This window comes from Lissotriton vulgaris, chromosome 9 (genome assembly GCF_964263255.1).
Source record: "Lissotriton vulgaris chromosome 9, aLisVul1.2, whole genome shotgun sequence".
Lineage (NCBI taxonomy): Eukaryota > Metazoa > Chordata > Amphibia > Caudata > Salamandridae > Lissotriton > Lissotriton vulgaris.
Window position 1 is genome coordinate 1038317618 of NC_141697.1, and position 15478 is coordinate 1038333095.

Below are 15478 nucleotides of genomic sequence, written 5' to 3' on the forward strand. Positions count from 1 at the left end.
TCTCTTCTTTCATAATAAATGTTGTGTGACTTGTCAAGAGGTCTGTTATTGCGTTATTTGTGTAAGAGTAGCCTTTTTGCAATCAAAATAGACAATGCTTGCACTTTTATCATCATCTTCTGTAAGTGACTCCATGGGGGTCATTTAAGTTGTTATGAGGAGAGTACGCTGAATGTCTAAACCTCCACTCTGAATTCCTGCTCCAAGAAGTGTTCCAAAGAAAGTGAGCATTCTAATGAATTCTACTTAATACTAAGCGTGATCTAAATTTTAGAAATGTGCTGCCTGTGGGTAGTCTCTACGCTGACACATTGTAGCACTGTTCATTGTATATATTTCCTCTATTCCCTAACTCTTTGTATTTTATTGAAATTAAAAATTATGCATCAGAAAATTGTAAGAAGGACATTCTTACTGATTTCAGAGTTTTGCTTAGTTTTATAGAATGTTGGGGTAGATTTAGTAACATTATGCACAAAGCATTACGTCACCACACCATCAAAAGGGCCAAAAAGCACACTGCAAATTGTGCAGTGGCATGCAAGAGAACGTACAACACTAAAAAATGTCGGTCCTTGTGTTTAGCGTTGTCGCTTCTTTATCCCTCCTTTCAATGCTGACATCTAAATCCAGGCGGATACAAAACGTCCAAAAATGAAAATTGATCAACTACTTCAAATTTGAAAATTTTGGGCCAGATTTAATATAGTGTTGCATCGTCCTTGCATCACACAATGGGATGCAAGGGCAACGCAATACTAAAGTCAGATTTATCAAGCCACGCAAGGCCACCTTGCATGGGCCTGCATGGCTGTATAAATCTGGAGTAAAGCAAAGCAGCGCAAATTGCACCCTTGCGTTACTCTGTCCCAGGAAGGCATTCCATGGGTGGAGCGTGGGTGTTCCGACTCATCCACCCATGGATTTTGGCATATTCCTAGATTTACTATTTGTGGTAGACCTGGGAATGCGTCAAAATGTAATGCCTCCACAGGGGAGGCGCAACGAGGGGAAATATCTTTATCTCTCCTTATTTTCTCCTCTTTCTACATGTGCTGCATTCTCAGCACACATAGAAAGAGGGAAATGCCTCTGAGGATTGCTTTTGTGCAGGATGGTATCCCTTTCTGCACGAAATCCTGGCTGCTGTGCAGGCCCCCTTGCACCATGACACAAGGGTGCTTGCATTGGCACTAGGCAGCCAAAAGTGCTCCAGCACAAGGGACGGACAAGAATGTGTTGTATAATTTTCAATACAACACATTCCTGTCCTTTCCCTTTCATGTAGCACAGTGAAGCAAGGTGGTTTGCTGCATTGTGCTGCGTGAAAGTTTGATACATTTGGGCCTTTATTTATTAAAAAGCATCAGCTATATTTGCCAGGAATATGTCATTTATAAATCTAAAGCTCGCATCAGTGCCAAATACAAAAAGAAATGCACGTTTCTTTATGATATCTACCTTTTTAGAAATCACACGTTTTTTCCTGGATGATATTTTTTATAACCACAAATGTTTGGTACCATTGCATAACTATTATAAATTTATCAAAAACTTAGCAAAACATTATTTAATGTTTTGCCTTTTTAATCGATCAATCAATCAATCAATCAATCAATCAATCAATCAATCAATCAGTACTTGTATAGCATTGCTGATCACCAGTGAGGGTATCCAGGCGCTGGATGCTGGGCTTAGTCAAAAAGCCAGGTCTTCTATCTCTTTCTGAAGTCCGTCAGTGAGGGTGCTGTTCGGAGGTGGAGAGAGAGGGCATTCCAGGATTTGGCAGTGTGATGGGAGAAGGAGCAGAATCTGCTGTTGGCTACAGCGGATGCACAACGCCTGTGCAGGGTGAGGGAGGGGGAGCAAAGATTTCTGGATAGTTGGTGGAAGTTCAAGCGATGGTTCATGAATGCTAGTCCTTGATCGTGGAGGGCTTTGTTGGAGTGTCTGAGTAGTTTGAATTGGCATTTTTTCTGGATTGGGAGCCGGTGGAGGTCCCTCAGGTGTTGGGTGATGTGGGTCCATTTGGGCAGGCTGAGGATCAGTCTGGCTGCTGGGTTCTCTTTTGTCTGGAGCCTTCCCATGAGTTTGGTGGTGGTTCCTGCATACAGTGTGTTGTCCGAACAGCCGGTGATTAGGGCTTGCGTGACTGGTTTTCTTTTGTTTGTAGCGAGCCATTTGAAGATTCTTCAGAGCATGTGAAGAGTGAGAAAGCAGGTAGAGGAGCATGTGTTGACCTGTTCTTTCATGGAGCGTTTGATGTGCCTTCGATGCTGATGTTGCGTGCGTGATCTTTTGGTGTGGGTGTTGGCCCAAGTTAAGCAGGCTTCCAGATGGTGTTCCAGAGGAAGTCATGGTTGCCAAAGATCAGCCCTTTGGTCTTGTCCTTGTTGATCTTTAGACAATTGTCCTTAAGCCAGGCTGCAACATTCTTCATGCAGTAGTGGAAGTTGGTCTTCGTAGTGGTGGTTGGTAGTGGGGGTGTCAGTTGAGAGCTAGATGATGAGCTGGGCCTGGCTGAGTTCTGAGGATTGGCTGTATTTGACTCTGTTGCTGGTCATGAAGATAGGGTCCAATGTATGTCCTGCTCTGTGTGTGGGTTCTGTAACCAACAGGCTGAGGCCTTGCTGTCCATTTGTTGCAAGAGGCTCGTGGAGTTCATGTATGTGGGTTTGTCCACATTGAAAATGAGTAGTGCTTGGATTCGATGGCGAGTGGGGCGATGAAGTCTGTAATGGTGTCACAGAGGCCAGTACGAGTTCCTGAGGGTTAGTAGGCAAGCGTGCCTTTAATGGTTGTTTTGTCATCAGTGTGGAGTTGGAAATTCATCTGTTCCACGATCTGTGTGGTGTCGTCTTCAGTGGTTGTGCAGCGGATTGATTCTTTGTGGATGATGGTGATGCCACCTCTGAGTTTGTTGGTACATTCCTGGTATGACATCTTGTAGCCATTGAGTATCGTGGAGGCAATATCAGGGGCAGAGGAGGGGTTGAGCCAGGTCTCTGTGATGAAGGTTACATTGGGGTGAGGTTGAAGATTGCGTCCCAGACATCAGTGCATGTTTGAAGAGCGATCTGGCTTTGATCAGGAGGCAACAGTGTAGTTCCGAGGTGGTGTCGGTTGGTGGGGTAGGACTGGCACAAGTTTCTGCAAGAGTAGGTAGCTCTACGTTGCAGCTGAAAAGACAGATGTCATTATCAACAATGAGGTAACCCAAAATGGTCCTGGACCTGGGTACAGTACGTTATCAAAAACAATGGTCCTTGACCAAAATGAAATTGAAGAATTTATCACATTTATAATCATTAATTACTCAGTTTGAGCCTTCATCCAATTGCTACTGGTGTACAATCCAAAAAATTGTTTCTAAAATTGCAAGACCCAACACAATCACTTGGAGAATCAGTTCATTTTAATTCTACCAAACATGTATGTTCCTTTTATAATTCAAAGGTTCCAATACAGTTTTTAAGTTATTATTATTTTCAATATTTGAGTATGAAATTGAGAGTGCTCATAAGAACGTGCATAGAGATAGTGCTCAAGAGTTGACGCGTGTGATTAAGAGGAAGAAGGAAATGAGATTTTGTGGCAATATAAAAACACACAACACTGGTGCAATAATTTTCAAAGATATCAGCTGTTTTTTTGGTGGTCCAAGGGGGTTCTACTTTAGGATGTCGACGTTTCGACCCGACTTATTGCGTGTGGGTAATTTGATAACCTCAGCTCGCGGGTCTTCTTCAGAACAAGGAGCACCCTCCGTACTAGAAGAGTATACTTCCCTGATGAGGGTATGGTACACAATATCCGTCCAGGGGTGTCTGGGTTCGTGTCCCAGAGAGATTCTGCACCAAGATGATAAATCTAGCTAATTATGGTTGTAGTATTCATCTATAAAACACTTCGTTTTACACAGTTTCCTTTTTGTGGGTTGGGGTCAGGTGACTCATCCTGATATGTAGATCTACACGGAAAAGGTGAGGTCACTATCTTTTTACTTGCTTTGGCTTTGACTCTCACTCTTCCCAAAGCCCGACTCAGCCGTCTCTGTGGCTAAAGGTGCCTGTTAGCGATGCCCGACGTGCATCTAAGGTGCACCGGAACTCTTGTTTATTATTTTCGGTAGTTGCTTTCCCAACTTCAAAGTACTCTCGGCCGTCTCCGTCGCTGTCGACGCCTATTGCCGAATGCCGACGTGCATTCAATGCGCCTTGAATGCACCAGTGTTGTGTGTTTTTATATTGTCACAAAATCTCCTTTCCTTCTTCCTCTTAATCACACGCGTCAACTCTTGAGCACTATCTCTATGCACGTTCTTATGAGCACTCTCAATTTCGTACTCAAATATTGAAAATAATAATAATTTTAAAACTTTATTGGAACCTTTGAATTATAAAAGGAACATACATGTTTGGTAGAATTAAAATGAACTGATTCTCCAAGTGATTGTGTTGGGTCTTGCAATTTTAGAAACAATATTTTGGATTGTATACCAGGAGCAATTGGATGAAGGCTCAAACTGAGTAATTAATGATTATAAATGTGATAAATTCTTCAATTTCATTTTGGTCAAGGACCATTGTTTTTGATAACGAAAAGACAGATGTGGCAGCACAATGGTCTTGCTGTGGAGTAAGGAGATGTGAGGCAGCAGTATTTGGGCTGTCCAGGGTCCAAGTTTCCAAGATCTGCACAGCAGTGCCTGTGGGTGCCCGGGCTGCCAGGATTCAGGGGGTTGCCACGAGCTAGGTGTGGACGGGGACACACCAGCTTCCCTTTGATGCAACTGCTGGGTGTGCCTGCACTGCAGCCTCCATTAAGTAAGTCTCGGGAGGGGCACTGGGGAAGCGGGCGGCGGGAAGTCGGTGGTGGCAAAAAACAGTGATCAAATGCGAGGGCAGCAGAGGCCTATATGCAAGGATTAGATTAAAATAAAATAAAGCTTAAAATAAAATTACATTCAGCTAAGAGCTGGCTGATGGGCTGGCTATCAGGCACCTAACTCTACAAGGCAAGAGCAGCCCAGCAGAGTCCAGTGGGAGGAGGCATCAAAGAAGGAAGGGGACGGCTGCCAGGCAGCAAGGGGAGCTGGTGAGGTCCTGGTTATCATTTTTCTTGAATTGTGCCTAATTTATGCACACCAATCTCATAAATATTACAATTTCTTAGTATGGCTGAGTAAACCTTTCTTGAAAAGAGAAATTTATGCAGGTGGAATTTTCAAGAACTGACAATTTCCTACCAAATGTAAGACTGTATTTCAACACTTCATGTCAAACATCATGTCATACTTCAGGTCCCAAAAATGTATGTCTGCTTACCCCAACAATTATAGGCGTAAAGAAAGACCAGCACAGTTTCCACCAGATGCATGGCCTGTAGCCGACCATCTCCTCAATGTTGTCATAAAATCTATTAACACCTGTTAGAAACATACAATTGTAGTCAAAAGAAAACATTTAATTAGGTTACATTTAAAATGATGATTGAATAGATTGAACAATAGACATAGAAGACATATACTCAATTGCATTAAAATTTGCATGTCTGATTTTAGAAAATATATTTTAATTCTTAAATAATATAATATGTGACTTAGAGAAGTGAAGAAAGGACATCAATGAAAAAAGGAGAGGCTAATGAGAGGGGATTGATCAGTCCTTAAGTAGAAAAAAAAAGTTTTAGGTCTGTAGAGGGCGTGTGGCCTATGAAATGTAACTTGGAATTCTTTGCAAGAGGCATGGCTTATGTACTTAAGGTGTGGCTTAAAACATGTAAACTAAAATTCCGTTCTTCCCATTGCATGTCATCTGATCAGTATGTTGGTGACTCTTTGTGACCCTTCTTTTATTACGACATATCACACAGTAAAATATATGCACCTAAAACAAGCGAGACTATGAGCTTTGCCAATGCTTGTTAGCATTATCATACAAATAATTTACAATGATTTTTTTCAGATTGTGAGAACTGAAAACATTTTAGTTCTTTAAATATTAGACTGTGAATTAAACATTACTAATGTCTGTAGTAGGAGAAGTGGTATTTGAAGTGTCTCAATCACTGTTCTTCGCATCCCCCCACTTTCCTCGCAGGCTTTCTGTCTGACACTTATGTCCTCTTAATTCCTGTATCTTTCAGGATTTCTCCTTCTATATGGTTCACACACCTTAGCTCTTCTTAACCTCTACTGCATGTACCTCCTTGCATTTCCTTTAGTTCACAACAGCGGCGGCTCCTTCGCATAGGATCATCGCCCCACTGTTCACAGAGCAGTAAACAAAAAGAAAAAAGAAAATGATAATAACAATCTTATTATCATTTTCTTTTTTGTACAAGCTACAGGGTTAGATTAGGGTGGGTGGGGCTGGGGTCACAGAGAGAAGGAGTGGTTGGCTCACCATAGGTTTTGGACCAGCCAAGCAGTCATGTGCACTTAGCATTTCTCCACCTGGCTGTGTTGCACAGCTGTTGGAAAACATTCCCAAGGCTCCCATGCACTGTATGAGTGATCAACCAAGACCAATCATGATGCTGCTGTCATGCTGGTGACAGTAGCATTATTTTCCCTAGTATTGCTGACAGTATTTTGAAAACAAAGATAAACTGGGCAGCGCTTTAGAAGCGCTCACCTCGGTTTACATTCTCCTGAATTTAAAAATTATCAGCCGATTTCGGGCCAAGACACTCCACACAATCTGCCCTGAGTGCAGCCTCAGAGGGGATTCGGAGAGTAGTGAATGGTGGAGGAAGGGTAATCCTTGTTCTCCTTGATTTGTCAGCTGCATTCGACACTGTGAAATCACACCGTGTAGGTGCGGCGACTACAGGAGGTAGGAATCAGTGACTCGGCTCTGACCCTCCTCTCCTCTTTTTTAGAGAACAGGAAACAGAGTTTGAGCTGGTACGGCTTACAATTGGACAGTTTCAACCTGCCCTGTGGTGTTCCGCAAGGATCAGCTCTGTCTCCGACATTGTTTAACAATGTTAGGAAACATGACTTCACATTTGCGACATATGCCGACGATTCACAACTGGTGATATCCCTGTCGGACAGGCCTGAGCTACCAGCTGCCAGCTGCCAGCTGCCAGCTTTCACTCCTGTCTATAGGACATCATGAATTGGATGAGTCTTAGTTTTCTGAAGATTAATACAGAAAAGACAGAAGTGATTGAGTTTGGTAATGGAACACCTCTATGGAACAATTCTTGGTAGCCGTCGGAGGCAGGGGAATGTCCTCACCCTGTCACCCTGTCACAAAGGTGAGGAATAATGGGGTCATTTTTGACGATAAACTTAATATGTTGGCACAGGTCAGCAATTTAACGTCTGACAGTTGTTTTCTGCTACAGACCCTTCGTAAAATGTTCCCTTTATTCCCCTCATACTACAGAAGACGGTAATGGTTGCTCTTTTTCTGTCCGAATTGGACTATTGTAATGCGATGTTTCTGGCCATTGATACACATCAGATCAGCAAACTTCAATCATTGCAGAATGCTGCGGTACGACTAATCCTAAAGCTCCCTAAGGGTCATCCAACGTCACAGGGAATAAGGGCATTAAACTGGCTCCCAGTCCAGCAGGGAATTAAATTTAAGGGCCTCTGCCTGTTGCAAAGGCACAATGCGGTGGGGGTTCAGATGACTGTCAGGAAATGTTCGTTGGCGGGGCGGACCTCCGCCCCGCCAACGCTACGACCCAGCAGCACTCCACGCACTCAACCCAGGCTGCAACAACAACTGCAAGCTAGCATCACCAGCTGACACCCATGGACCCTTCAGCTGTCACCGCTGCCGGCACACCTGCAGCACCGCCAAGAACACGGATCCAGCACAACCCGCCCACAAGAACACAACTGAACCGAAGACCCTGCAATGCATCCTCCTCAACGTCCGATCCCTCCACAAACACGCAACAGAAATCTGGGACCTCCTCGACAGCACCACCCCAGACGTAGCATTCTTCACCGAAACCTGGACCAACACCACCTCAGGACCGGACATCACCATCGCCATCCCCCAAGGATACAAGATCTCCAGGAAGGACCGCCCCATCCACCCAGGAGGAGGAATCGCCATCGTCCACAAATCCAGCCTCCGCCTGAGCACACTCCCTGACGAGTCCACAGAACTGATGGAACACCTTCACTTCAAGATACTGGCCAGCCCCACCGCCGCCCTCCGAGGAACCCTCATCTACCGACCCCCTGGACCCCGCGGACCCTTCGCCAACTCCATCACGGACATTATCTCCTTGCAGGCCATCGCATCCACCAACTACACCCTGCTGGGAGACCTCAACTTCCACCTCGACAATCAACTGGACCCCAACACCACATCCCTCCTGGACAACCTCCACAACATTGGACTCCGCCAGGTCGTGACCGAGCCCACGCACTCAGTTGGACACACCCTCGACCCCCTCTTCACTACAGGAAACTCCATCACCTTCAGCCACACCACCAAACTCCCATGGACCGACCATCGTTGCGTCCACTTTACCTTCAGAACACCCACCATCCACAGACACCAGCACCTGCTTCCACAAAGAAACTGGGCCAAAATCACCGATGACCAGCTCACCTCCTCACTCAACAACTCCACCCCAACCATCGCGGAAAACGACGACCCCAACACCGCAGCCCGAACCCTGCATAGATGGATCTCGGACAGCACCAACACCATAGCCCCCCTCAAGAAAAACAATACCCGTGCCAAGAAAGCCAGATGGTTTACCACCGAACTTCGAGAGTCCAGGCGCACATGCCGCCGCCTTGAAAAGGCCTGGAGAAACACCAAATCCACAGAAGCCCACAACAACTTCAGAGCCGCCACCAACGCCCACCATCAACTCATCAGAGAAACGAGGAAAAAAGCGATTGAAGACAGAATCTCCACCCACGCACACAACAGCAAGGAACTCTTCAGCATCATCAAGGAGTTCGCCCAACCCACCAGCGAGTCTACCGACATCCCTCCCTCACAAGACCTCTGCGACAAACTCAGCATCTTTTTCCACCACAAAATCAAGAGCATCTACGACAACTTCGACGAAGACAACCAACACACTGAACCCTCACCAACCACCCCCGACACCCAGAAACCAGCGATTGATGACTGGACAGCCCTCACCACCGAAGACACACTGAGGACAATGAAGTCAATCCACTCAGGGGCCCCCACAGACCCCTGCCACCACCACATCTTCAACAGAGCTGCCAACACCATCGCACCCATGCTCCGCCAAACCATCAACCACTCCCTGGCGACCGCCTCGTTCCCCGACGACTGGAAACACGCCGAGGTCAACCCCCTCCTAAAGAAACCCTCAGCGGACCCCACCGACCTCAAAAACTACAGACCCATCTCCCTGCTCCCGTTCCCAGCCAAAGTCATCGAGAAAGCCATCAACAGCCAACTCGCCACATTCATTGAAGAACACAACATCCTCGACTCCTCCCAATCCGGCTTCAGAAAAAAACACAGTACGGAAACCGCCCTCCTCGCCGCGACAGACGACATCCGCACCTTACTGGACAAAGGAGAAACAGTAGCCCTCATCCTCCTCGACCTATCAGCGGCGTTCGACACAGTCTCCCACCGCACCCTAATACGCAGACTCTACGATGCAGGAATCCAGGACAAGGCCCTAGACTGGATCTGCTCCTTCCTCTCCGGCAGGACGCAGCGGGTCAGACTCCCCCCTTTCCTCTCGGACCCCACACCGATCACCTGCGGAGTCCCACAGGGCTCCTCCCTCAGCTCGACGCTCTTCAACGTCTACATGGCTCCACTTGCCCCCATCGTCAGAACCTACGGACTCAACATCGTGTCATATGCAGACGACACCCAGCTCATCCTCTCCCTATACAACGAGCCCAACACCGCCAGACGCAACTTTCGAGAAGGCATGGAAGCCGTCGCCAAATGGATGAAAAACAGCTGCCTTCAACTAAACACCAACAAAACAGAAGTACTCATCATGGGCCCAAACCCCGACGCCTGGAGCGACACCTGGTGGCCCACCGCCCTCGGAAACCCGCCAACCCCCACAGACCACACACGCAACCTGGGAATCATCCTGGACTCCGAGCTCAAAATGGACCGCCAGATCAACTCTGTCTCATCTTCCTGCTTCCACACCCTCCGCCTCCTTCGTAAGACCTTCAAATGGATCCCCCTCAAACACCGAAAGACAGTCACTCACGCCCTGGCCACCAGCAGACTCGACTACGGCAACGCACTCTACGCCGGAATAAACAAAAACCTCATCCGCAAGCTACAGAACATCCAGAACGCCGCCGCAAGACTGGTCCTCAACCTGCCAAAACACTGCCACATCTCCCAGCACCTGCGCACACTCCACTGGCTCCCCGTCGAGGCGAGAATCACCTTTAAGATGCTCACCCACGCACACAAGGCCCTCCACGGCACCGGACCAGCATACCTGAACAGCCGACTCAAATTCCACGCACCCCAAAGGACCCTACGATCAGCCCAGCTTTCCTACGCCGTGGTCCCCCGCACCAGAAAGACCAGATCGGGAGGCCGCTCCTTCTCCTTCCTCGCGGCCAAAGCATGGAACGCCCTTCCGCTCCACCTCAGACAGACAACATCGCTCCCCATCTTCGCAAGAAACCTCAAAACCTGGCTCTTCGACAGACCCCCTCCTTGATGGAATGAAACCTGCACCCCCCCACCCCTAGCGCCTTGAGACCCTTACGGGTGAGTAGTCGCGCTTTAACAAACTCCTGATTGATTGATTGATTGAAATGTTCAGGCTATATACCCCCTCACAAAACCTACGGTGGGCCCGTCTGGGCATGATCTGTACCCCAAAGTTTCGACGGGTCTGATGGGGTGGCAGGTCTTTGTCTAATTGTGCAGCACAACTGTGGAATGAACGGCCAATGGCACTGAGACTGCAGCCTAACCTTTTATCCTTCAGGAAAGCCTTGAAATCCCGGCCGTTTACTTTTGAGTGGATCTAGGTCAGTCCCTGCCCTGCGTACACACATCAGCGCCAAGACGCCTTGGCATTCGAGTGCTTAATAAGCTCTATATCCTCATCATTATCATCATCTTGACCTTGGTTTACATTGGATTCGGCAGACTGCCATGAGTTAGTAATTGCCGGGCTGATGAGCTCGCAGCCCTGAAGCCTGTGAGGTCATCAGCTAGGCAAAATCATTGCTTCCTGGGCTTCACTCTTCCCCTGATGACATGAGTGAAAAGTTTGCCCCTGCACACCTCAGTCTGAAGACCTGTAGAACCAGGAGCTGCACGTCCAATAGGAGCTGGAGCACCACCCCACCCTTTAACAACTTGTCACTGGCTCAATGATCCCACCTCAAGCTGTGAAAGCGTGGGAATGAAGGCTGCAGGTGGCAAGCTGGGCACTGAGTCTGCATAGGTTGAATTTTGTATTTCATGACTGCATCTTTTCCTCTGGTGTATTTGCAGGCCTGGGTGAGTCTATTTTCTAAATTTAATGGATTAATGGCATTGCCCTTAGGTAAAATGTTAAATGGCTATGCATGTGTTTTTTTATGTAACAATTTATGGTTCTTTCATGGCAAGTAACTGAACTTTAGCATAATTTCTGATTTTATTTTGGGTCAAACTGAACAAAATATTCTTTCACCATATTATCGGTCTGTCAACTTGAGGCAGCTGCACATAAAGTATACCACAAAAACCAAAAAAGCAAAAAATGTATGTAAGTTAAACTAATTGGGAAATGCGTTTTAAAGTTGTGAATGCTCTGGCACTTAATTAAAGCATTGCTACTGTTTGAGTGTGTAACCAGAGACAGCAGAAAACACTGGGAAAATGTCTTTATTTTTATATTCTAATATGCACAGTTTAAAATAGACTGAAAGGAAATGTGCAAACAATTCCCTGGATAAGGTAAAATTACAGCTCTCAAATTGTATGTATTTTAGAAACTCAATCACACTGTAACTAGGGCTAGTGCAAAACCTTTTTCCATAAGAAAGGAAAAACTCCAGAACTCAGGTTCCAACACCCTGCCTCTCAAGAGTAATAAATCCAAAGTCGCAGCAAAGTTTACATTAAATCTACAGGAACTGCTGTTTTATCACAAAAGGTATTAGAACGGCTCTTTGTGAGTTATAAAAAGCTTGCTTCCCAATTGATCCCTCCCACTTTAGTCTATAGTATTTCACTACATCTCTCTGTAAAAGCAAAGAGGGGAACACTATAACACATGGGGCCAGATGTACGACCGTTTTTTGTGGTTGTAAACGGGCAATCGGCCAGTTTGCGAATACAAAATTGGTCTGCTCCATGTACAAACCCTATTTTGCGAGTCAGTAAGCTATTACCAACTCGCAAAATAGGGATTGCGACTTGCTATTAGGAAGGGCGTCCCTTCTTAATAGTGACTCGCATATCAATGTATGATTCTTTTGTGACCGCATTTGTGGGTCGCAAAACACTCGCACTTTACCACCTACTTCAAATAGGTAATAAACCACTTCTAAAATTACAACATGTCACTTAAGTATATTGCATTTGTGGCAAAATTATTGCAATGTAACAATTCAAATGACCAGAACAGAAGCAGAAGTTGATTGCAGATCTGTTTTTAGACATTCAGTATTTGGACCAAAATGGGTCATCGCAACCAAAATGGATGCAAAGGCCTTTTGTGCAAACACTGGAGTTGCATTCCTGCTAGTTATCCACAATTTTACCAAATTTTTCGAGAATTGGGCCTATTTACACAAAACCAACCCCTAATCATTACCAGATCTGTCACGTCATGTCAAAAACATAGGGGCAGATTTACAAGAAGCTGATGCATTTGTATAGATGCGTCAGTTCCTGTGCCTCCATCCAAAATTGTTGCACCACCATGGATGTGCAGTATTTACAATACGGCGCACCATGGCGCAAGGATTGACAGATGCGTCAGAAATTGTGACGCATCTGTTGGCACAAAAGTCATGCATTGCTGGAGTCGGGTCGCAAGCACGACACAACTCCATCAATGCAGGGGAGGCCTATTCCCAATACACTGTGTCACCACTGACACCTGCTCCAAGTAGGTGTAGGGTGTTGACACAGTGGCATCCTAGAAGTGGTGCAGGGAAATCTTGTAGATTTCACTTTGTCACTTCTACGAGGCTTTCTAGCATGGGAACACACACACTGCATACATTATACCTGACGCAGGTATAATGTGGCGCAGGGCTTTACAAGGTGACGCATCTCCCTAGATGCGTCACAGTGTGAATAGACAGCAATGTGGCGCATTGTTTAATCCCCCGCTGCATCACACAAAGTGGCGTAACGGAGGCGCAAAAGTGTTGCAAGGGGCTTGTAAATCTGCCCCATAGTATTTTACCATACATGGTCTTGCATCTCTGTTCAAAAAGGTTGCAGCCTGGCACATGCATCTTTAATCTTTCCATACTCTGAAAAAGTGTTGCTCACTCATTAATGGAAGAAAATTGGTGGTTTCATTTTATGCCCGACCACTTTCAAACTTCACCAGCCGCGCCTGCCAACAAGGTCGCGTGGTAACGGACCAGGACAGAGGTTTGCCTATATTTTAAAAATTGATTGAACTCTCCAGGGCACACTCCATATTTCTACAAATAGAAAACTGCCGCTAGAAAAAGGTTGATAAATCTATATTTGGATTGAAAAACGGAATCCGTCATGTTATTCTTACAGCAAACATGATCAGCATTACATGTTAAGACATTAGTCATCACCGATAAACAGAAAATTGTCAAGTTCATCTCAAATGTATATGCCTACAGGAAGTATTTCGAGAAACTAATGCTCTTCTGTCAAAACAATCAGCTACAAGTTCAAACCAAACACATTGCTTGGAATAGAGAAGATCTAATGTTTATTCATCTAAAATTGTATATATTTTGCAACCCTGAATCAACTGAATGTGCTCTAAAGTACATTCTAAAATCAGGCAGTATCACGAAATTTTTCTCGATATGTTATGTTCAGGGTCACTGCAATTATGTAGCAGGGGAGAACCAAATTATGCTGCAGGCTGACTAAATTATGTACTGAGAAAAATGCAATATGTATGGCACAATGCACCATATTTTGTGACAGTATCAGTTTAATATGTTGTCATTTTCCACATGATGACCGTTTCAGGGCACATGTTTCACTTCTTCAATACCAGTTTAACACCCAAATGCAGCAATATGCAACTAAAGGTGACCAATCAACCTTTGTGACAGACCTTCCACTGCGTTGCAGCACGTTTTACTGTGTGTACCAACCCTTGATCCGTTTGCGCTAGAATAATTGTTTTCTATGAAATTTGCAAATTATACAGTAGTAGATGAATTATGTGACTAATGCTGCAGGGCAGAATCACATAAGTCTAAGAGCCCTACCTATGCTAAGTTCTTCTAGGCTTAAGAAAAAACAGCAGTTGTGTTTTCCCCAGTTAAATGTGGAATATGATGTAGTCCAAAACCACATCAAAGTAAAAAAACAAAAAACTTAATTTATATAAATCAATACAAAAAGAAGATGATTCAAATACAGTTAACCTAGAAAACACAGGGATATGTTCTTAAAGCTTTACGGCAGAACAGATCAAGAAAACACAAATTGCCATTCAAAGTGAATATTCGTGGTAGACTTGAATTTTGATTTCAGGTCAACAACGATGCAGCGGGGTAGTGTAAGTCTTGCGGTTTGTGCTAGTAAAGGTTTAACCATGGGACTTATCTCAAAGTCAACCTCCTGTACCGGGATGCTGAAGTTGAAGTCAATAAGAGTTGCTCAAATCAGACTCGCTCTTCTTGAGCTCATACTAAAGCTTTCAGTTTTGTCATTAAACTAAGAATGGGTGAATTTTGCGAATCAGCGGTTCGCGAATTTGCGCGAAATCGCAAAAAAATCAGCGAATTCATGGATTTCCCAGCGAAATCGCGGATTTTTTTGCGATTTTGCACCACCGCTAGTGTGTGTGGGAGGGCAAACGGGGGGGCTCCTATGCAAGTTCACATGCCTCTGGTGTGTATAAAAGGACAGGCACCGATCAGAGCAGCAGATGAGGAGAAAGAAGCTTGTGGTCAAAGGAACTGCACGGGGATAGAGCTCTTGAAAGTCAAGGATGCAAAGGCCTCCATCAAGCATCATAGCTAATTTTCGACGATAGATATGGGGAGAACACACACCTGCCCAGCCTCGAAAAAGCGCACATTTTTTTGGGGCTGATTAACTTTGCCATCGTGCTGAAGGGTGCCGGGGTCCCTCGAGTGAGCTTTCCATCATAGTGGCTAAAGGGCGGGAAGACGGTACACACCGCTAGTGTGTGAGGGTGGCAAACGAGGGGGCTTTAATGCAAGTTCACATGCCTCTTGTGTATATAAAACAACTGGCACCGATCAGAGCAGCAGAGGAGGAGAAAGAAGCTTGTGGTCACAGGAACTGCACAGGGATAGAGCTTGTGAAAG

At 45.5% G+C, this 15478-nt stretch overlaps 1 protein-coding gene across 1 annotated transcript in view; it reads right to left on the minus strand.

Annotated features, from left to right (window-relative positions):
- SLC6A1 (solute carrier family 6 member 1) overlaps positions 1–15478 on the minus strand; it is a 327835-nt gene that overhangs the window by 36209 nt on the left and 276148 nt on the right. The window contains exon 9 of the mRNA XM_086938951.1: positions 5328–5428. Coding sequence (XP_086795077.1) covers positions 5328–5428 — 101 coding nt within the window. The remainder of the gene's footprint in view (positions 1–5327; positions 5429–15478) is intronic.